Source organism: Excalfactoria chinensis, chromosome 4 (assembly GCF_039878825.1).
Source record: "Excalfactoria chinensis isolate bCotChi1 chromosome 4, bCotChi1.hap2, whole genome shotgun sequence".
Classification (NCBI taxonomy): domain Eukaryota; kingdom Metazoa; phylum Chordata; class Aves; order Galliformes; family Phasianidae; genus Excalfactoria; species Excalfactoria chinensis.
In genome coordinates, this window is record NC_092828.1 from 37,134,209 (window position 1) to 37,154,685 (window position 20,477).

The following is a 20,477-nucleotide window of genomic DNA, read 5'->3' on the forward strand; positions in this document are numbered from 1 at the left end:
TAAAGGAAGTTTGTTTTCAGAACAGAATGAGAAAGGGCAAGTTCTTCAAGGCAGAATACCAGAGGGGATACTCTCACACATATTTCTGAGTGAAAAGCTGGCATGTTGTTTTTCACAATTGATGCATTCATTCATCAACTGCCTGTCTTTGTTCTCCCTTTCAGGTTCATTTGTGTTTGCAGTGACTGTCACTGATGCTGATGCCGGCTCCAACGCAGAGCTCCATTATTCCCTCATGGGGAAAAACTCAGAGAAATTCCACATTGATTCAGCAAGAGGGGCAATCCTAGCTGCCAATGAGCTGGCAGGAGAGTCTGAAGTCACCATTTCTGTCCACGTGAGGGATGGCGGTCGGTACCCCAAGACAGACACTACAACTGTCACTGTGAGGTTTGTGAACAGAGCAGAATTTCCTCAAGTTCAAGCAGAACAGGAGACTTTCACTTTTCCTGAAAACCAAGCAGTTGGGACACTTGTTACCACCATTTCTGGATCTTCAGCCAGAGGAGGCTCCTTGTCCTACTATATTGCCAGTGGGAACCTGGGCAACACATTCATAGTGGATCAGGTAACCGGACAGCTTTCTGTTGGCCAGGCTTTGGATTTTGAAGCCATACAGAAATATGTGGTTTGGATTGAGGCCAGAGATACAGGCTTTCCTCCCTTTTCCTCGTATAAGAAATTGGAAGTAACAGTTGTAGATGTCAATGATAATGCACCGGAGTTTGAGCAAGATCCCTTCATTGCTGAAATAGTGGAGAATCTGTCCCCACGGAAGTTATTGATGGTGGCTGCTGTTGACAGGGACAGTGGTCTAAATGGACAGTTAATTTATGAAATAATTGAGGGCAATACAGAAAATAGTTTCAATATCAACAGAGCCACCGGTGAGATCAGGAGTGTCAGGCCCTTGGACAGGGAGAAATTGTCTCGATACACACTAACCATAAAAGCTTCAGATAAAGGCACCCCGCTCCAGAGCACAACTGTCAAAGTTATCATTAATGTTTTAGATGAAAATGACAACGCCCCAAGATTTTCCCAGATATTTAGTGCTTCTGTGCCTGAAAATGCTCCTCTGGGTTTTACAGTAACCCGAGTCACAACTTCAGATGAAGACATTGGCATGAATGCAATCAGCAGGTACTCCATAAGGGACACAAGTCTCCCATTTATCATTAATCCAAGCACTGGGGATATCACAGTCAGCAGATTGCTAAACAGGGAGGATACAGATCGCTACAGAATAAGAGTTTCTGCACATGACTCTGGCTGGACAGTGAGCACAGACGTCACCATATTTGTCACTGATGTCAATGACAACGCTCCACGATTTACAAAACCATCCTATTACTTGGAGTGTCCTGAGCTCCCTGGTATTGGGTTGAAAGTCACTCAAGTTTCAGCCACTGATCCTGATGAAGGTTCTAATGGTCACGTCTTCTACTTCATAAAATCTCAATCTGAGTTCTTCCGTATCAATGCAACCACAGGGGAAATTTTCAACAAGCAGTATTTAAGGTACCAAAACTCAAGCGGTTCAAGCAACGTCAACATAAACAGGCATAGCTTCATTGTGACTTCTTCAGACCGAGGCAGTCCTCCATTGCTGAGTGAGACAACTGTCACAATTAACATCGTTGACAGCAATGACAATGCACCACTGTTCCTTTCTCCTAAGTATTTTACGCCTGTTACTAAGAATGTGAGAGCTGGCACAAACTTAATTAAAGTTACTGCAGTGGATGACAAAGACTTTGGTTTGAATTCTGAAGTGGAGTACTTCATTTCTGATGAAAGCAAAACTAATAAATTCAGACTGGACAAGAGTACAGGCTGGATTTCTGTGTCATCTTCACTAATGGCTGATTTGAACAAAAAGTTTTTGTTTAAAGTAAAAGCAAAGGATAAAGGTAATCCTCCACTGTCATCCGAGGTAGCTGTTGAAATAGTTGTAACAGAGGAAAACTACCATACACCTGAGTTTTCTCAAAGCCATATGAGTGTTACTATCCCAGAGAGTCACTCTGTTGGAGCAGTGATCAGGACTGTTTCAGCCCGAGACAGAGATGCTGCTATGAATGGATTAATCAGATACAATATTTCCTCTGGAAATGAAGCTGGCAACTTTGCTATCAACACAACCACTGGTACGCTAACACTAGCAAAGCCACTTGATTTTGAGTTATGCCAAAAGCATGAGCTAATTGTTACTGCCACAGATGGAGGATGGGTGTCCAGAACAGGCTTCTGCAGTGTCACCATTAATGTCATTGATGTGAATGATAATTCTCCAGTATTCAACCCTGAGGACTATTTTCCCAATGTATTAGAAAATGCCCCAAGTGGGACAACTGTTATTCGTTTAAATGCCAGTGATGCTGACTCTGGACCTAATGCTGTGATTGCATATGCTATCCAGTCCTCAGATAGTGACCTCTTTGTTATTGACCCCAATACAGGAACAATCACCACCCAAGGATTTTTAGATTATGAAACAAAGCAAAGTTACCATTTAACAATAAAGGCTTTTAATGTTCCAGATGAAGAGAGGTGCAGTTTTGCCAGTGTCAACATCCAGTTAGAAGGGACTAATGAATATGTGCCCCGTTTTGTGTCCAAACTTTATTATTTTGAAGTTTCTGAGGCAGCATCTGAAGGTACCATTGTGGGTGAAGTTTTTGCAAGTGATCGTGATCTGGGAACTGATGGAGAAGTTCACTACCTTATCTTTGGCAATAGCAGAAAGAAGGGCTTCCAGATAGATGAAAGAAGTGGCCAGATCTATGTTTCAGGGCCTCTTGACAGAGAAAAAGAAGAACGAATTTCTTTGAAAGTTCTTGCAAAAAATTTTGGAAGCATTCGTGGTGCAGATATAGATGAAGTAACTGTTAATATCACTGTACTGGATGCCAATGATCCTCCTGTATTCACTTTAGGAACGTACAATATACAAATCAGCGAGGGTGTTCCTCCAGGCACCCATGTCACATTTGTCAGTGCCTTTGATTCAGATTCTGTCCCTAGCTGGAGCCGGTTTTCCTATTTCATTGGGTCTGGTAATGACAACAGTGCCTTTTCCATCAACCCACAGACAGGACAGGTCACTGTCACTGCAGAACTGGATCGAGAAACCCTGCCTGTGTACAACTTGTCTGTGCTGGCCATTGATTCAGGGACACCATCTGCAACAGGCAGTGCCTCTTTATTGGTAACTTTGGAGGATATCAATGATAATGGCCCCACCTTGTCCACCCGTCAGGGAGAAGTCATGGAGAATAATCACGCAGGAACTCTGGTAATGACGCTTCAATCGTCTGATCCTGATCTCCCTCCAAACCAAGGCCCCTTTACGTACTACTTACTCAGCACTGGCCCTGCAACCAGTTACTTCAGCCTTAGTACTTCTGGAGTCCTGACCACAACAAGGGAGATCGATAGAGAGCAAATCAGTGATTTCTACCTGTCAGTGATTACAAGAGACTCTGGCATTCCTCAAATGTCTTCTACAGGAACTGTGCAGATAAAGGTAATAGACCAAAATGACAACCCATCTCAGCCCAGAACGGTAGAAATCTATGTTCACTATTATGGCAACCTTTTCCCAGGAGGAATTTTGGGTAATGTGAAGCCGCAGGACCCAGATGTGTTAGACAGCTTCCAGTGCTCCCTCACCTCAGGAGTCACCAGCCTCTTCAGTATTCCTGGAGGTACCTGTGAACTGCACTCACAAGCCAGGTCCACAGATGGGGTGTTTGACCTGGCTGTGCTCAGCAGTGATGGTCTGCATGGTGCCGTCACAAGCAGCGTCCGCATTTTCTTTGTGGGTTTTGGCAATGCCACCATTGACAACAGCATCCTTCTCCGCTTGAATGTCCACACTGTGCAGGATTTTCTGACGAACCACTACCTCCATTTCCTGCGTATTGCCAGCTCACAGCTGACAGGGCTGGGCACTGCTGTGCAGCTCTATGGGCTGTACGAGGAGAGCAACCAAACCTTCCTGATGGCAGCTGTCAAGCGCAGTAGCAACCAGTATGTGAACCCCAGTGGTGTCGCCACCTTCTTCGAGAGCATCAAAGACATCCTCTTCCGGCAGAGTGGGGTACGGATTGAGTCTGTGGATCACAACTCATGCCTGCAGAGCCCATGCCAGAATGGAGGGAGCTGCATAAGGAGGCTGGCTGTAGGCCCAGCCTTGAAGAGCCATGAAAGTGTCCCTGTCATCATTGTTGCCAACGAGCCCCTCCGGCCCTTCATGTGCAGGTGCATGCCAGGGTACGAAGGCAGCTTGTGTGAGATCGACATTGATGAATGTCTCCCTTCGCCATGTCACAACGATGGGACCTGCCACAACTTGGTGGGGGGATTCTCATGCAGTTGTCCAGATGGCTTTACCGGCATGGCCTGCGAGAGGGATGTCAACGAGTGCCTTTCCAATCCATGCAAAAATGGGGCTGCCTGCCAGAATTTCCCCGGAACCTTCAACTGTATCTGCAAAACTGGGTATACAGGTACACTTTTACTTCTCTTCATCTCAGTCAGATTGGGAAAGAGGGCAGAAATGTATTTTTAAAGCAAAAGATGCATTCCAGCTATAATTATCTGAATATGAGTATCCTTAGGTGAAGGAGTCATGCAAAAGACCACTTTTATAGTTATGAAAACAGAGAAGACCAGGTGCCCACAGTGTTATTTTATTTTAGCTGTCCTTAAGCAAATCTCTCTTACCTGATTTGCATTAGAACAGAAGGATTTTGCCAGAGCTATTTTAATTTATTAAATATGTAGAAGTCATTTCCAATGCTTAAGTTTGACTTTTTCTGTTCTTGTTATTGTTGTGCATACTGTGGTAGCATTTTGATTCTGCTAGGAGTGTGCCAAGCAAGAAAATCAGCCTCTGCCCCAAATTGCTTACGGTAATACAATATAGAAAACAGATGAAGGATATGAGAAAGAAAACAAAACTCAGGCAAAATGATGAAGTCTGTATATGTATGTTGTCCCTTTGCCATTTATTTTTTTCATTAACAGAAATGGCTACAGAATTCCAACTTCTTCTGAGTGTTTTTGGTGTTTGTTTTTTTGTTGTTGTTGTTGTTTTGTTTTTTTTTTTTTTTTTTATTCTTCCAGTATTTGTTTTACATTATCCTTAGCAAAACAGACTAATGCTTTCATTATGAGAAGGCTCTAATCTATAATGTCATGTGGGAAAGATGTTTATTTTATTTGTAGTCATCAAAGGGTGTATTTATTAATTAAATTAAATGAAATTCCTGTCTCACTCCTCCTGTGAAGAGTCTGGATGCTTTCAGATGTTCTAAGAAAAACATCAACAGATTCAGATTGCAAATTCTCTTTAAGCGCTACAACCACTGTAGCATATAGAGTTAGGGGTCGGATGAAAATACTGAGATGTCCCCATGAGGAGAAGGAAACTACTTGGTTTGTCATTATTAATTATGCCATCAAAACCTTGGCCCACTGAATTTGTCTGCTTGGAATTATTCTAGCATGACAGTCTTCCAACCTTAATCTTTTTTTATTGCTTAGGCTGAGGTTTGGGAAAACAGCTGTACTTGAAATCGTCTGTAAATTTTAAGTTCATGTACAGATGTGTTTTTTTCTGATCTGGCATAATCTGAGTGTGATTGGATCATCCTCCATCTGTGGTTCCTGTGTGCATTCAAAAGCATTTGCAGTGATGCACTTGAGGATCTTTAGTTATTATCCTTGAATTTGAGGAACAGTTTTTGTGTTTTTTGGAAGTACTAAAAAACTCAAAAACGCTTATTGAAGTAGGTGTATAGTATACATTTTATGTAGGAAAAATGATCCTTGTAAAGTTTAATGTGTTAGAAGTTGCTACAGGCCATCTACCAGGTTTCTGTCACTGTCACATGGGTAGTTATGGATGTAGGTGAGGGTTGGATCCTTGTTCTACAGTCAGTGGAGAGCTACTCTATTCTGGCAGTGGAGCTACTAGAGAAGCTCAGATCACTCTCCAGATGATTTGATCAGAGAACGAACTCCTAATCTTTATAGTTTTTGGATGTCAATTTCTCAAAACAGAAAGGAGTGGGAACTTTGCTATTGCATATTGATACAAGATTACTTCTAGCACGTCTTACTACTGCAGTGAAGCGCCACAGTTACAAGCAAACTGTGTGTACCACTGCAAGGTTTCAGTCTTCTTGTCCATAACCTTTGGGTAAAATGCTAGTTTTTGCATTCTGTCTTTCTCTCATGTCTTCGTTGTGTGTTTAAAAATAAATAATTTTTTTTTAAAAAAATCAACAAACTTAGGACATTAATTCAGATATTCCTATCATGCTTAAAGCACCCTAATTACAAAACAGCAAAAGAAGTTAAAGCATTTTTGTCTAGCTGAGTATTACCAGTCTGAACAATTGTAACCATTAATTATGGCCACTTTCTAGAGATGTAATAAAGAGACTGACTAGAGAAGTTAAAACTTCCATTACCTCTTCTATGGAGTTGATTAAATGCATTAGGGCAGACCAGGTAGGCACAGCACTGCTTTATGGTGTGACAGTGACAGTTCAGTCTTTCCTCCAAACTTATTTGTAAATGGTGAAGTGCTCAGGGTATTTTTTAAAACCAGATTAGTACTGGAGATGTTGTATACTTTATTGCAAAGGAGAAAATTAATTGATTTTGAATAAAGGCATGACTACTTCATTTAAGACACAGCTACAGCAGCATTTAGAGTGAAAGTTCTCCTGATGTAGATGATATTGATGTGGTCTTCTGTGTGATCCTCACAAATATACTACTAAGCCTCAGGTCAGGAACAATTACTGTGAACTGTCAAGCAGTTCTAATTAAGTTTACAATCCAGGAGTTTATTTTATCTTATAGTATTACATGAGATTATTTTGCCAGGAGCATGGCAAAATAGTTATAAGGAACCTATCCCCTGTAACTCTTTAGGTTATTAGCACCAGAGTTTAAATGGGTGTATGTTGTATGTTTGAAGTTGCCACTACATAAAACACTTCATTAGCTCTAGCAGCATACTGTCGCATTTGCCTCCAGCCTATAATTTGAAGCATTAAAGAAATGTCCAGGTCATTTCTTCTGGTATTAAGGTTTAATGTTTAAGCCTTATGTCAGCTAAAAAATAAAGCTTTACGCATGATAACACTTGGAAAAAGAATATATATATATATTTACTAAGAACAAGTGATGAGAGACTGTTACAGTTTGAAGTGTTGGATTTCTTTCATGCCATGAATTAAATCTGGCATCTGATATGAGCTTCCTCTAAACTACTTGTCAACATAAATAATTTTAGAATAGAATACCACTGAAGCAGGCGTTTATATTTCGGAGTCAGATCTTTTTAAAATCAGTTGGCCATTGTAGAATCAAGAAGTGTTTAAGTGTCTTGAGATTAATTGGTCAGGACAGAAAACAAATGGCACTAAAGTATGTAATTAAAAGCCAACATATCTTTGGAGCTGAATTTCAGTGGAGTTTATTAGATAAGATCACAATTAATAATCAGTATATTTTGAGTTTTTCTGTCTGCAGAAGCATATTTGAAACACTACAAATTTAATATACAATAGGTTCTGCAGATATCAGAATACAGATTGTTTGAGAATGCTTGTCATAGCAACTGTTATGTCATTATTATACTACCAATAGAAAGATTGCACAGCTGTTTGAGATTTTAATTCTGATTCATATGTGATTAAAGATAGCTGTAGTGAATGTAAAATTAAAGCTTGAAACTGTTTCTTTATGAATACAATACTGGAGTGCCTCACCAAAAAGAGACAGCCAAAATAGCAGGTTTTTAATTCAGTGTATCATAAACATAGCCTTGCTGCTTCTCTTGGAATGAAAATACAGTCTCCTAATTGAATTTGCATAGCTGGTAAAAAACAAAAACAAAATAGTAACACAGCACGGCATACAAGTAGAAATGTTTATTTTCTGAGATAGACATTGTTCACTGCAAATTCAAGTACATGAGCTGTAGACCCTTACAATGACTTACCTGGAAACTGAGAGTCTTTCTTTTGTTTGATTTAGTGTGTTTTGTCAGCTGCATTTCACTTCATCGCACTGCAAAGGTAATTTGGTTCATTTCACTGAATAGTATTATGAAGAGTGATTACCTCAGAGCAACATCATTAGTGTTTAAACAATCTGTTAAAATTACATTTCTTAATGATGATCAGGTTTTGTTTTTTTTTTTAAATAATAATTTTCTAGAAGGACTATATTTTGTGATTTACAGCTGTTGTCAGCCCTTCCTTTGAACCTTTCATATTAGGTTTTCCAGGACTCTTTAAGATGAAGGAATGTAGGTTTGTGAAATTGTTTCAAATGCAAGATTAGAATAATAGAAGAACCATTTTAAGAGATGAGTATAAAGAACCACAAAAACTGGAACTCTTGAATCAGCTGAAATCTCAAGAGCATGCAGTTGATATCTGTTCCTGTTACATTCTTAAAATATATATATATATTATTCTCAGGAAGTTTGATTTTTATTTTTATTTTTTTTAATAAGGACATGCATGTGATATCATCAGCTTGAGGTGATGAATGATAATTAGTGAATGCTGGCTGTTATTCATTATCTAGTGTTATACTAAATTCATGTTCTTCTGAATACCCTGAATTCTTTCAGTATTTCAGTTCAGACGAAATATAAAAACTCAACTAACTGCACCATTTACCTAAGCTGGAGTATTACTGAAGGCAGAATGGGTTTTGAGTCTCTTTGGTACATTAAACATTGACTGAGATGTTTTTTTCCATTCATTGGGTTTGATACCCTGAAATACATAGGTTCCTCCAAAAGTAATGCCTCCTATTTATTTCCAAGGGAACTATAACAGATACAAAGAGCATGGTAACTCCAATTGAGCAAATTTTGGAAAACACTGTTTTCCAACCCAAATAGTCACCACCATTATCTGTGTATCTTTGCCTGTAATGAACAAGATCTTGCATTCTGCAGTTGTACAAAGCTGCAGCAGCAGAGGTAACCCACTGTCACCGCTGCTGAAATACAACATGCACTGCCTCACTGTGCTCACATCCATCCACTGCTTGGTTTCAGTAGATAGAAATAACAGAGAAATAAATAGAGATATAAAAGAAATGTAGTTTAGATTAAAAGGGAAGAACAAGAATGTGTAATTTGAACACTGTTGGACCATCCAAAACTCAAGTTGATAAGGGGGCTGGAGCACCTCTCCTGTTAGGAGACTCTAAGAGTGTTGTGGTTTTTCATCCTGGAGGAGAGAAGGCTTTGGGGGGGGCCTTATTGCAGCCTTTCAGTATCTGAACAGGGTGTACAGGACAGTTGGAGAGAGGGACTTTTCATTAGGGAGTACCATGGTAAGACGAATGGTAATGGCTTTGATCTAAAAGAGGGGAAATTTAGATTTGACATTAGGAAGGAATTATTCACAGTGAGGGTGGTGAGGCCCTGGCGTAGGTCCCACAGACGGAGCATCTCCATCTGTGCTCCTCCAAGATGTTCAAGGCCAGGTTGGATGGGGCCTTGGAGCCTGATATAGTGAATAGTGTCCCTGCCATGACCATGGGCAGGGGCTTAGAATTAGATGATCTTTCAGGTTCCTTCCAACCCAAATCACTTAAAGATTCTATAATTTTGCTTTATAGAAGTCTTATATTTTATATACTCGTGTAGAACAGCTCTAGTGACAAACTAGAAAAGCATTCCTAAGTTATGTTTTTGTTCTGCTGATAATTGGCTTTTGCTTCCTAAGATAAGCATGTTTTCCCAGGTCTTTAGCACTTCAGAGAATCACAGAGAATAGCCAAATTTTCTTTTTCATTTTAAATAAATATTAGTTTTATTAGCTCTGATGAATTGTTTAATCAGAGTATTTGTCTTCCCCTGTGTCAAAACAGTTGGAATAAATGCAAACATGCTTTTATTAGTTTTTTGAATTATTCAAACAATTGTTAAATATGAAAAAGATGTTGTTATTCACTAGTTAAAATATGTGCAGCTAAAGTAAATATCTATTTTCTGTTGCTGACTCAGCGAATATGCCAGCTTTAAAGAGAGCTGACAAAAGGAAGAACACTTAAGGCACATTTCAGAAGACTGAGTAAAACCTATTAAATACATTCGATTTTTTAACTTTTCTTTTATTATTTTTATTTATTTATTTTTTTGTTAACTAAGAACTGTCATTGAGCTGATGTCTTTACCTCACTCTCGTTATGTGTTCTCCCTGATAAGTCAAAGATGGATGCTATGTGTCATAATTCTTCAATAAGGAAAAAAGTAAAATCTAACATAAAAAATTATCTCATCCTTCAGTCGTGCCTGTTAGACAATAAAAAAATAAATACCCCCAGAGTGTAATTAGATACAGACACTGGAAATGTTTCCTGGATTTGTGGTGAATCTGAGTTGCATTTTAACAACAGGACTCCTCTAATGTTCCATTTCCATCCTGCTTGCAGTCATACAGGGAGGGCTCATGTTCACATGAAGGAACAGCCTCAGTCTTCTTTAGCTTAAATAGAAAGGTACTGTAAAAGAAAGAGTTCTAATTAGGGGACAGAGGCTGTGAAACAATGGAAACACTAGCAGAGTTAGTAGTAGCACAATCCTATTTGTCTACAATTTTAGAAGTTAGCAATCTCCCCAAATCTGAGAACTCTATATTGTCCACTGGTGTCACATGCCAAGTAAGAATTACAAGATGCAAGTATCACGAAAGTATGGACAGCCTCTATGCAACATACTCTTGTACAGTGCAAGTCACTGTTAGTGCAGTAAGTAGCATGCACAAGTCTTACCCTTTGCTAAGTATCTAAGTTATCCTGGCCTAGGTGGAGTTTAAGGAAAGATCTGAAAAAATATGGCTGGTTTTTAGAATTCTTTGCAGAGAAACATGAGCAGAAAACATGACAATAGCTTCAAGCTTTTGCTGAATAGGTAGTGAAGGCTAGCAGTGCTGGCAGAATCCAAGTGGCATAAAGTGGAAGTATTGCCAAATTGGTAAAAGCAGAGCAATGAAAAACCAAGAAGTAAAGACAAATACTTTTGTAGTTAATGTTTCTGTTGTAGATGCTAATGACAAAGAAATTTTTACTTACAAGGATCCCCTTGCCAGCATTCAGCATCTGTTAAAATCTTCACTTCTTCTCTTGGTTCTCTTCCTTGTTGAAATGAATTATGTGATTTCAGTTTATTCTCTGATGAATAATATCCACCACATGTGACAGTGCCTGCTTAGAAAAGGACTGCATCCAGGGTAACATATTTTAGCTCTGGAGGACTCTGGTCCCTCTGAGTCAGGAAGGAGGTTGTAATTGATGAGGAAAAATAAGAAAAATCACATAATATACAATAGCAGCCTTTGTTCACTGTACTGTGTTCATACAGGTTCCAGCAAGGGCTGTCACTATCCTTGATTCCCTTCTTGATCCTCTTCACAGTGAGTGCACTGCATTCAATAGGGAGAAAAACCAAAACCTTTTTGTTTTAATTCAGCTTCTCATTTCTTTTCAAGATCCCTCTGGTATAGGTGCCAGTTAAGAAAAAGAAATGTAGTGTCTATATGGGATAATTACAATGAAACACTTGAAAATTTGTCTGTGTTGGTCAGGCCCATGTCATGGTTGGGAGCAATACCCGTGTTTTCTCTCTTCTTCCCTCCCTGAGACCCACACGTTCCTCCTTTCATTGCTTAAATGTATCCTGACTTGGCTATTGATCAGGATACTCTGACCTGGAAATTGCTCTTGTTTCACAATGGCAGGGAAAACGTGTGACTCCACTGTCAATTACTGTGAATGCAACCCCTGTTTTAATGGTGGGTCCTGCCAAAGCGGGTTGGAGGGGTACTACTGCCATTGCCCCTTTGGTGAGTATGCTACTCCTCTTCCTTATCTTCCCTTTTCCCTATTAATAATTCTCAAATATGCTGTTTATGCTTGCGTGTTTGAAACTAGTGAGTATGTGCATGGATCCCTCTCCTGTCCTCATTACAAGAACTTTACTCAATCAGAACAGCTTTTAGTCAACACAAGTGCTTGCCCTTTCAGTTTATTGCATGCTAATGAAATTTTGAGTTCCAAAACCAGCATACAATTCTGAGAATTAGAGAAGCATGTAGTACTGCCAAAATAGTTTAATAGCTATTAGAATTTAATTGTCTTGAGCTTGTTTTGTGGAATGAACCCAATAAAGACATAAGGCAGTACAGATATTTAAGACATTGTGATGTAATTGCATCTAGATTGATTCTGAATGCAAGTTCATACAGAGTTGTCATTGTTCATACAGAAAAGCATGAAAGTAAGTGCAATGAATTAATGAAAAAAACAACTGCAAGCAACAGACAAACTCGAGATCATCTGTAATATTTTAAAGCTGCTGAAACCCTCAGTACACACTTTTAAATAGCTTAAAGTGCATTTTTCTACTAACATATAGAGTAACTTCATTATTTTATTTTCTTTATTTTACATTTCCTTGGAGTTTTATTCAGTTCTTATATTTATAATTGTGGTCTGGCCCATGGTAAATGCAACTAATACTCATAAATTGTTTTCTTATTGTCACTGCAATTAAAAACAAAATCAAGGGAAATTGTATATACCTATGTCATTTAGAACCCTTCTGCTCACATTGCACATTTTTCATCATATGTTAAAAAGCTTTTTAAAGGTCCTGTCTAAAGCACATCAGTACTTCATTTCTGGGATTATGCTTGATGAGGAAAAAGCTATCTGCTACCAGATTTTATTTTTTGTTACGCAGGTGTTTTTGGGAATCACTGTGAACTGAATAGTTATGGATTTGAAGAGTTGTCATATATGGAGTTTCCCAGTATGGATCCAAACAATAATTATATCTATATAAAGTTTGCCACTATAAAAAGGAATGCTTTAATGTTGTATAACTACGATAACCAGACTGGAGAACGGGCAGAATTTCTGGCTCTGGAAATAACAGAAGGAAGACTGAGATTCTCCTATAATCTTGGCAGCGGCACGTACAAGCTTACCACAACTAAGAAGGTGTCTGATGGACAATTTCACACAGTTATTGCCCGGAGGGCTGGAATGGTAAGAAATGCTAAAACGGGAATTTAAGACAAGTTCAGCCAAGTGACTTTGGCTTCCACATGAACTCACAAGAACATAAAATTAGTAACATTGCATTTGCTAGCAGAACCTCCAACTTTGGATAAAAAAAAAAACTCCCTCATTTCTTTCTTATTCCAACTGACATAAAGACCTATAACAGTTTGTTTAGTATGATGATAATAAAAAATAATTAAAGAAACATGTGCAATGCCCTGCACTCTAAATGTGAAAAATGAGAACCAGGAATAATTAGTGAGATAAATTACTGCATATGAGGCTAATTAACTGATGCAGATTATGGGAATGATATTAAGGAATACTAATTAACCATAATAACAACAAATACCCTCAAAATAATTTACCTTAATGCGTGCATAGCAGAAGTGGGCATTTGTTTATAGCACAAATGCAGAGTTCAAAAATGCTACACTGAGAGGGATTTTGTGGGGAAAAGGAGAGTTACTTCCTGCCTGCCCCTACCAGAGGGAAGGAATTCTGCCAAAAACTGGACAGGGGCAATCAATTGCCATATGCCTCATGCCTTGATCCTTCTGCCTTTTTTTTTTTCTTCAGTAAATGTTTTCTATTCCTCTTCTCTCGTTTTTAATAATATTTCCAAAGCAGAACATAAACCAAGTGCTCTTTAAGTTCAAGCCAAGCTTTTTGACTCCATAGTGTTTGAGGTAGAAATGAAACCAAATATATTTGCCATCCACAATCAGTAACTATTGCCCAACAGCTCCCTTTTCAGGAAGATAGGGCCAGCATAAATGGAATCTCATATTCTTCCCATGTTTGAAATTAAAGTTGCATACGCATAATGTATGGATGGAGCTCCATGTTTTGCTTTATAGTTCTGTTCAGAGGAGATGGAGGGAATAAAAGAATAAACTGTTCTACTCGGTGTGTCTCCTGAGTCCTTATAGAGATTTCCTTTCATGGTTGCAGCAGTCATTGCTGCTAAGTTAATTTTTATAGTTTGTTGCTGCTCTGTTTGCAGTGCTCTGCTGCAATGCTTCGTGTCCAGGGTGAGAAGTCTATAGGCACAAATGTCCCAGGAATATCAGGGGGCTATCCTAGGTCTTGGGCCATGGTTCTGTATGGTCAGGGTTGTCTCCTGACTATTCTGCAAAGTGCTTTTTTCTCCTGGAGAGTCTTGAGCTAGAAACTGCACATCAGCTGCATATTACAACACATGATTTCTTTCACTTGTTGAAGGGGGAATGGCTTAGTCTTCAGCTAAATTGGATATCTGATTCGTGCATGTAGGAATTTTATATCCAAATAACATGAAGGATGAATGTGACATTGAGTAATGATGTTGTTATAATGTGCCTTAATATCAGATACTTAACAGTTTGCCTCACAGCTTCCAAAAGATTATGCTCAAAAATGGGCCTACGTCTTAAAAGGCATCTCTTTCACATCTTAGCAACTAAATTAGTGTGGTATACTCATTGCTATTAATTATGGCTTAGTATAGAGCCCACCTTAAAAATTGAGGAAAATAAATGAGATACACTTAAAAAAATAAAGTGAGAAAATGTTTTGCTTGTGGGTATGCCAGAGGGCTAGACTACAGAAGAAGAGAGAGCATAAAAAATACTATATAAAGAAAATTTCATTTAAGAATGCTTCAGACTGAGTGCATTAAAGATAACCTATACTTTTGCATGATTTTTGTTTAAACCATCTCATTAATGTCAGCTGTTTACAAACAAAGTATGTAATCAGAATTGCCTTTGTTTTAGACATTTCTGCTGCAGGAAAAATGTCTCCCAGGTGTCTAAAACTGTATAAAATAGCCCCCCTTCAGGATTCCAAATCTGTCATTTCCTACAGCACAGTGGGATTTTATCGGAAACTGGTAAAATCATTAAGTTGTCAGTCCTGAGATATTGCAGAATGACAGGATAGAAAGCCTCATAATGCAGCAAGGTAACTGTAGAGTAATGCTTAAGTAACAAGCAGGAACATTTGACTAACATTAGAAAATAAATTGTATGAACTCTGGTCCAAGTAAAATATATTCTCAAATATCCAGCCCTTCAGCTGGGTTTGCAACTTGGCTTTCACAGTGCATAGCGATGTAAGTTAGGGAGATTACACTGATTGAGCTAAGAACAAAAAACTCATTTCATTTTTTGTTGTTGAAACTCTGAAGGAAAATATGTACATGTATGATGGCATACAGACCAGTCAGCTTATTATTCTTTCTATGAATTGTTTCATTTATACAGGGCACGTAATCTACTTTGGAACTGTAGACTGATGTTTCTCAGGAGAAGCAGTTTTCTTATTATATATGGAAAGAAATTCAAGATAAGCTTTTATTAAAAAAAAAAAAAAAAAAAAAAAAAAAAAAAAAAAAAGCAAATTGAACAATTTAGGCACACTGTAGGACGTGATTTAGGGCTGAGAGCTATGAATGTGTTTGGTCACTACAATATTTCAGCTTGCACTGTGTATTTGGAAATACAATGGAGAATCTGTGGGAATTCCAACATGATGCTGTTAGTGAACTGAGATGCAGGCACAAGAATGAAACTTTGCACTGTAATGACATCCTGATAGCTATTGCTGTTTGCTCAGCTCCTGTAGAGTAACCTAAACCAAAGCAGAAATCAAGTCTTTTTTGGAAAGAAACGTTTGATTTCAATTTGCCGTAAAACTGTACCACACATCTCGTGGAAACATGAGGAGCTGATGTGTACAACTCGGAGATTATGTTTATTTTACTGAAAATTCGATTTAAGGAATAACTAACCTTCAGGACTTTTTTTCGCAGTGCATCTGTTATTAATAAATCACCATGAGGAAAATTCATTGCTAGATGAGGAATAAAATAAAAACTCCTTTTTAAATTAGTAAAAGTTATTTCGTGGTTTTAGTGAAAGCTTTTGTTAGAATTTTAGTACAGAAATTAGAAAATAAAAATGCCATTATTTGCTTTAGTGTAAATGACATGTAAAAAGACAGCTCCACTGTCTAGGGATTGAAGAAGGCTTTGAGATACCAATAAAAAGGAAAATTATTCTAAGTGCTGATGATGCCCACCACTTCTCCGAATGGTCTCAAATGGTCAACTTGGTCCCTCTGACCAGGTGATGTCCACATGTTTCACCATTATTGATGTAGTCCATTGGGGTTATTATTTTTAACTAGTCATCTTAGAGTTTGCGTACCCAGCTTTTGCAAAGCATTTTTTATTCCACTTCAGACAATGTGATCAGTGTCATGGTCAAGCCCTTGATGGAATGCCCTTTGTGCTTGGAGGGAACAACTCTTTGTTCAAATCAAAAGTAGGATATAATATCAGCCAAAAGAACTGCTGCTTCAGGGAGGAAAGCAAGCAAACGTGGAGGAATCCAAAGCTGAAAAGTTTACATTTCACTGAGTCTGTATGAGCTTGTCAGTTAACTCCCATTTCATTACTATCCACATCTCAGTGTTCACTGCGGTGATGCAGAAAGGAGTTGGTCAGTGTCTCTGAAGCACCTTTTAATAGAGAGTGGTGTAATGTACTAGTACTCCATTCTAGCCGGGTTCTTTATATATATATATTATAAGCATTTAATGTGGTTGGGAATATACCCTTGCAGTATTCAACGTATCTGTGTATGTGGCTTTTACAGGCAGCATCCCTGACAGTGGATTCCTGCTCTGAGGATCATGAGCCAGGCTATTGCACTGTTAGCAATGTGGCTGTTTCCACTGACTGGTAAATAATTCTTCATGTTGTGGGGTTTAGTTCTGTAAAATGAAAATAAACTACCTGCAAAAATTAGAGGAGTTTGGAATAATTATTACATGTATTTAGCCCAGTCTCAGAGAAGGGATAGGTGCCTAAGTTGCACTCCTTTGGGAGGCCTAAGGAGATAATTCTCTCAAGTGTCATTGCCTTCCATTCTTGTAGAAGCAAATTAAATTATCTCCATGTCCCATTGGTTGCCCATTCAGGTTGAATTCCCATGTCCAAGGATATTAGTCGAAAAATCTCCAGTTCTCAGCTCTGTCTCTGTCCCCAGGGTGTGGGTGAACATAAGAAGCCCACACGAGAGGGTAGTCCACACTGAAGTGTAAATGAGGATAAGATTTTTTAATTGATGGTGTGGGATTTCCCATTAAAATCTGGACAAAATTAGTAATCGGAATATCAGACACTCGTGATTACTGGCAACTTGTAAATCTTGATTAGAAAATGAAACAAATTTATTTGTTGTAATCAAATTGTTCTTAAATGTACTGCAATACTCTTGGATAGTTCAAAATTCTACAAAATTTAGTGCTACAAATACTTAGCAAAGCCTTTCCCACTTTTTTTTGAGGAATCTGTCTTGCCAAAAGCAGGCTTAGACTCAAAATACTATTACTTTAGTAGTGCCTGCATTTCACTCCAGTATTGCTCACTCTGGGCTTTGATTTGTTTTTTGTTGTTGTTGTTGTTATTTCTTTTTGTTTGTTTGTTTTTTAATGTACCTATGGTTTCTTGTGAAGGTGTAAGGAACACACCTGCTTTTCTAATAGAAAAAACATGAAGAATAATTACTTAAACAAAATTTTGTGCTTTTTTTTTTTTTTTTTTTTTTTTTTTTTTTTTTTTTTTTTCTGTTTTAGTTCTTTAACTTTGACCTGTACAGAGAACAGACATTCTTTCTTTTCCTTACCATAACTAACTCAGAAGCTTTTCTGTCGCTTCTTTTGGTCCTCCTTAAATATAGCAGTAACTTTAATTCCCGTCATTGTTGCTAATTTCTTACAATTATCACAATCATATTTCCTAACACAGGTGGTTTCTCCACTAGTATAAAGGTTTTGTATCTGAAAAATAACAAATCCACTTTCCAGCTGTTTAAATATAATCTGTAATTTAAGCCATAATGGAGTGAAAAATCCTATTCATTTTGATTTCAAGCATGTTGCTATGTTAAGTGAATAGAAATACAGACATTCAACAACAGTGTGAATTTAGATATCATTGGGACATCACTCTCTTTCTCCTTCTGAATGTACAATATGAATATTGGAAGTGGAACTTTAGCCACAGACCCTAGCTGACAGCTCCTTTTTTGTCACTGCTATTTTATGCCTGAGGTCGTTAAACCTTTTTTTTTTCCTCTCTTTTATAGGACCCTTGATGTACAACCAAATCGACTTACCGTTGGTGGTATCAGGTCTGTTGAGCCCATCCTTCAAAGGAGAGGACAGGTGGAAAGCCACGATTTTGTGGGCTGTATAATGGAATTTGCAGTCAACGGACGTCCCTTGGAACCTAGCCAGGCTTTGGCAGCTCAGGGAATCTTAGATCAGTACGTCTGCTATATATGGTATTGAATAGACAGTATTTATGATATAGGAAGCCAGCATGAAACTCAGGCACCAGTCCTGACACTTTTAGATATTTCTTGTAAAAAAATGACTGTAGAATTTATTATAAAGTGTGAAAAAATTAAGAAATGATTCTGGGAGAGAGATTCACAAAAGATTACAGAAACATCAAAAAAGCAACATCATTACATTTCTGTTACCAATTATTAATGTTGCTTTGCAGGCTGAAATAGAGTAGCCCTGTTTCTTTATAAATTCCACCTGGGCTTGACTGTACTCCCACGGTTCACTAAACCTCTACTCCCCCTTATTTCTTTTTTATTCACAATGTCTGTTCTATCAATTTGCCTCTCAAGTATCACTCAAGTATCATATCCTCTGAGTGAACTATTTGATTCTATTGTTTTTCTGTCTCACTATTTGGAGATGCAGTTGTAGTAACAATGGCAGTTTTAGGTCCAAATTTGGTAGCTTACCCTTCTTCTTTACAACCCCAGTCTTCACTGTTCTTTGTGAAAGATGTGAGGTCTCCAGAAGTCTGCAGTGCAAAAAGTACCTGAAAGAGTGTCTTCATCCCTTACATAACAGATAATAGGAATTTCACTGTCTGTGAATTCCCTTCTCTTTATTAAGTCTGTTATAACTTGATGTTGAAAGGAGGGATCTGTTTAGAGCCATCAGCTGTCCGAGAGAAAATCATCTCAATTTTTGCATCTCTTGAAGGGAAGAAAAGGATTATCATTCAACCATGTGATCCTTTCCAGCATATTTGCTCTGCTTGCTTTACATGCATTCCTCAGTACCTTCTTTTCCGTGTTGTTTCAGATGTCCTCGACTAGAAGGTGCTTGTACAGCTAGCCCCTGCCAACATGGTGGCACCTGCACTGATCACTGGTCATGGCAGCAGTGCCAATGCAAAGATGGACTGACGGGAGACCACTGTGAAAAATGTAGGGTTTTGCTCTTTTCCTTTTTCATCTACACCTAACTGTATGGTTATGCCATTATGAGTTTCTTTTCAGGGGCACAGGATAATTAATTTTATGAAATAATGAAAACAAGTAGCCTGCTCGGCTTTTAAATAATCATGAAGGAAAAGTCCACAATGGACTACTGTTCTTTTATGAGTTAAAAACAACATGAAGTTATATATATTATGTTTCCTTGTCTTTATATCACATTTCAGGTAACTTAGACTCATTTAAAACTACTGCTTCCAATCAGGTATAATCAGTAACCAAAATAAAGCTATCCAAAAGGAGGATTTGTCTGCTCTGTGGAGATAAGAGAGTAAGGGAGAAGGCTTCCCTTTGCATAAACACAGTGTTCACATGCTTATGGCTTCTCTGAACTGTAGGCCTTTTTATCTAACAGTCATCAAGTGATATGCGTGAAAAGTATGGAATATGCAAGCCATTTACATTCTGGGATTATTAACTTGAGTATGGATAGCTCTATAAATCAGTACAGAATTGTCTAGGAGAACAAAGTAATTTACTTCCATATAGTGATAGTATAACGTCTGAGTTTTGTTTTCTTACATGTCCAACGACTGTCTAGCTGATTTATATCTTTTATTATGCCAGTTTACTAAATAATTCTACCATGATTTTAACAGCATTTAGTAGTCAGTGCTCTGCCATTTTTATTCTTTTATGCCCTAACAAATGGAAAGTCATTATCTCTGTCCTGAAGAGCGTGGAGTTCAATATATCATGAAACCCTGTTTTCAGTAATGGAAATAGTAACATCCCTGGGAAGGAATTATAGTTCTGAGTGCCAAATTTTTTCTCCTACTCCCTCACTTGTTCCCTAGCGAGTTTTAATTTACTATTGACTGATACCAGCAGTAAATTACTAGCACACTCCCACTCTCAAGCACACATTCTGGTTCAAGCCAAAGAACAGAGGGGGGTGAAATTGCCATTCACTCCTGCTCTCCCCACTGACCTGCTCTGAACTTGATCTCTTCCCTGAAGAAAACTGTTGTTATCAGGCAGAACATCACTATACTATACCTGCAA

The 20,477-nt window shown here is 38.2% G+C and overlaps 1 protein-coding gene across 1 annotated transcript in view; it reads left to right on the forward strand.

Moving 5' to 3' along the window:
- The window catches only part of FAT4 (FAT atypical cadherin 4), a 129,747-nt gene that overhangs the window by 98,594 nt on the left and 10,676 nt on the right, over positions 1-20,477 (forward strand). Inside the window, 6 exon segments of the mRNA XM_072336588.1 lie at positions 165-4,514; positions 11,793-11,897; positions 12,797-13,104; positions 16,761-16,846; positions 18,255-18,434; positions 19,279-19,403. Coding sequence (XP_072192689.1) covers positions 165-4,514; positions 11,793-11,897; positions 12,797-13,104; positions 16,761-16,846; positions 18,255-18,434; positions 19,279-19,403 — 5,154 coding nt within the window.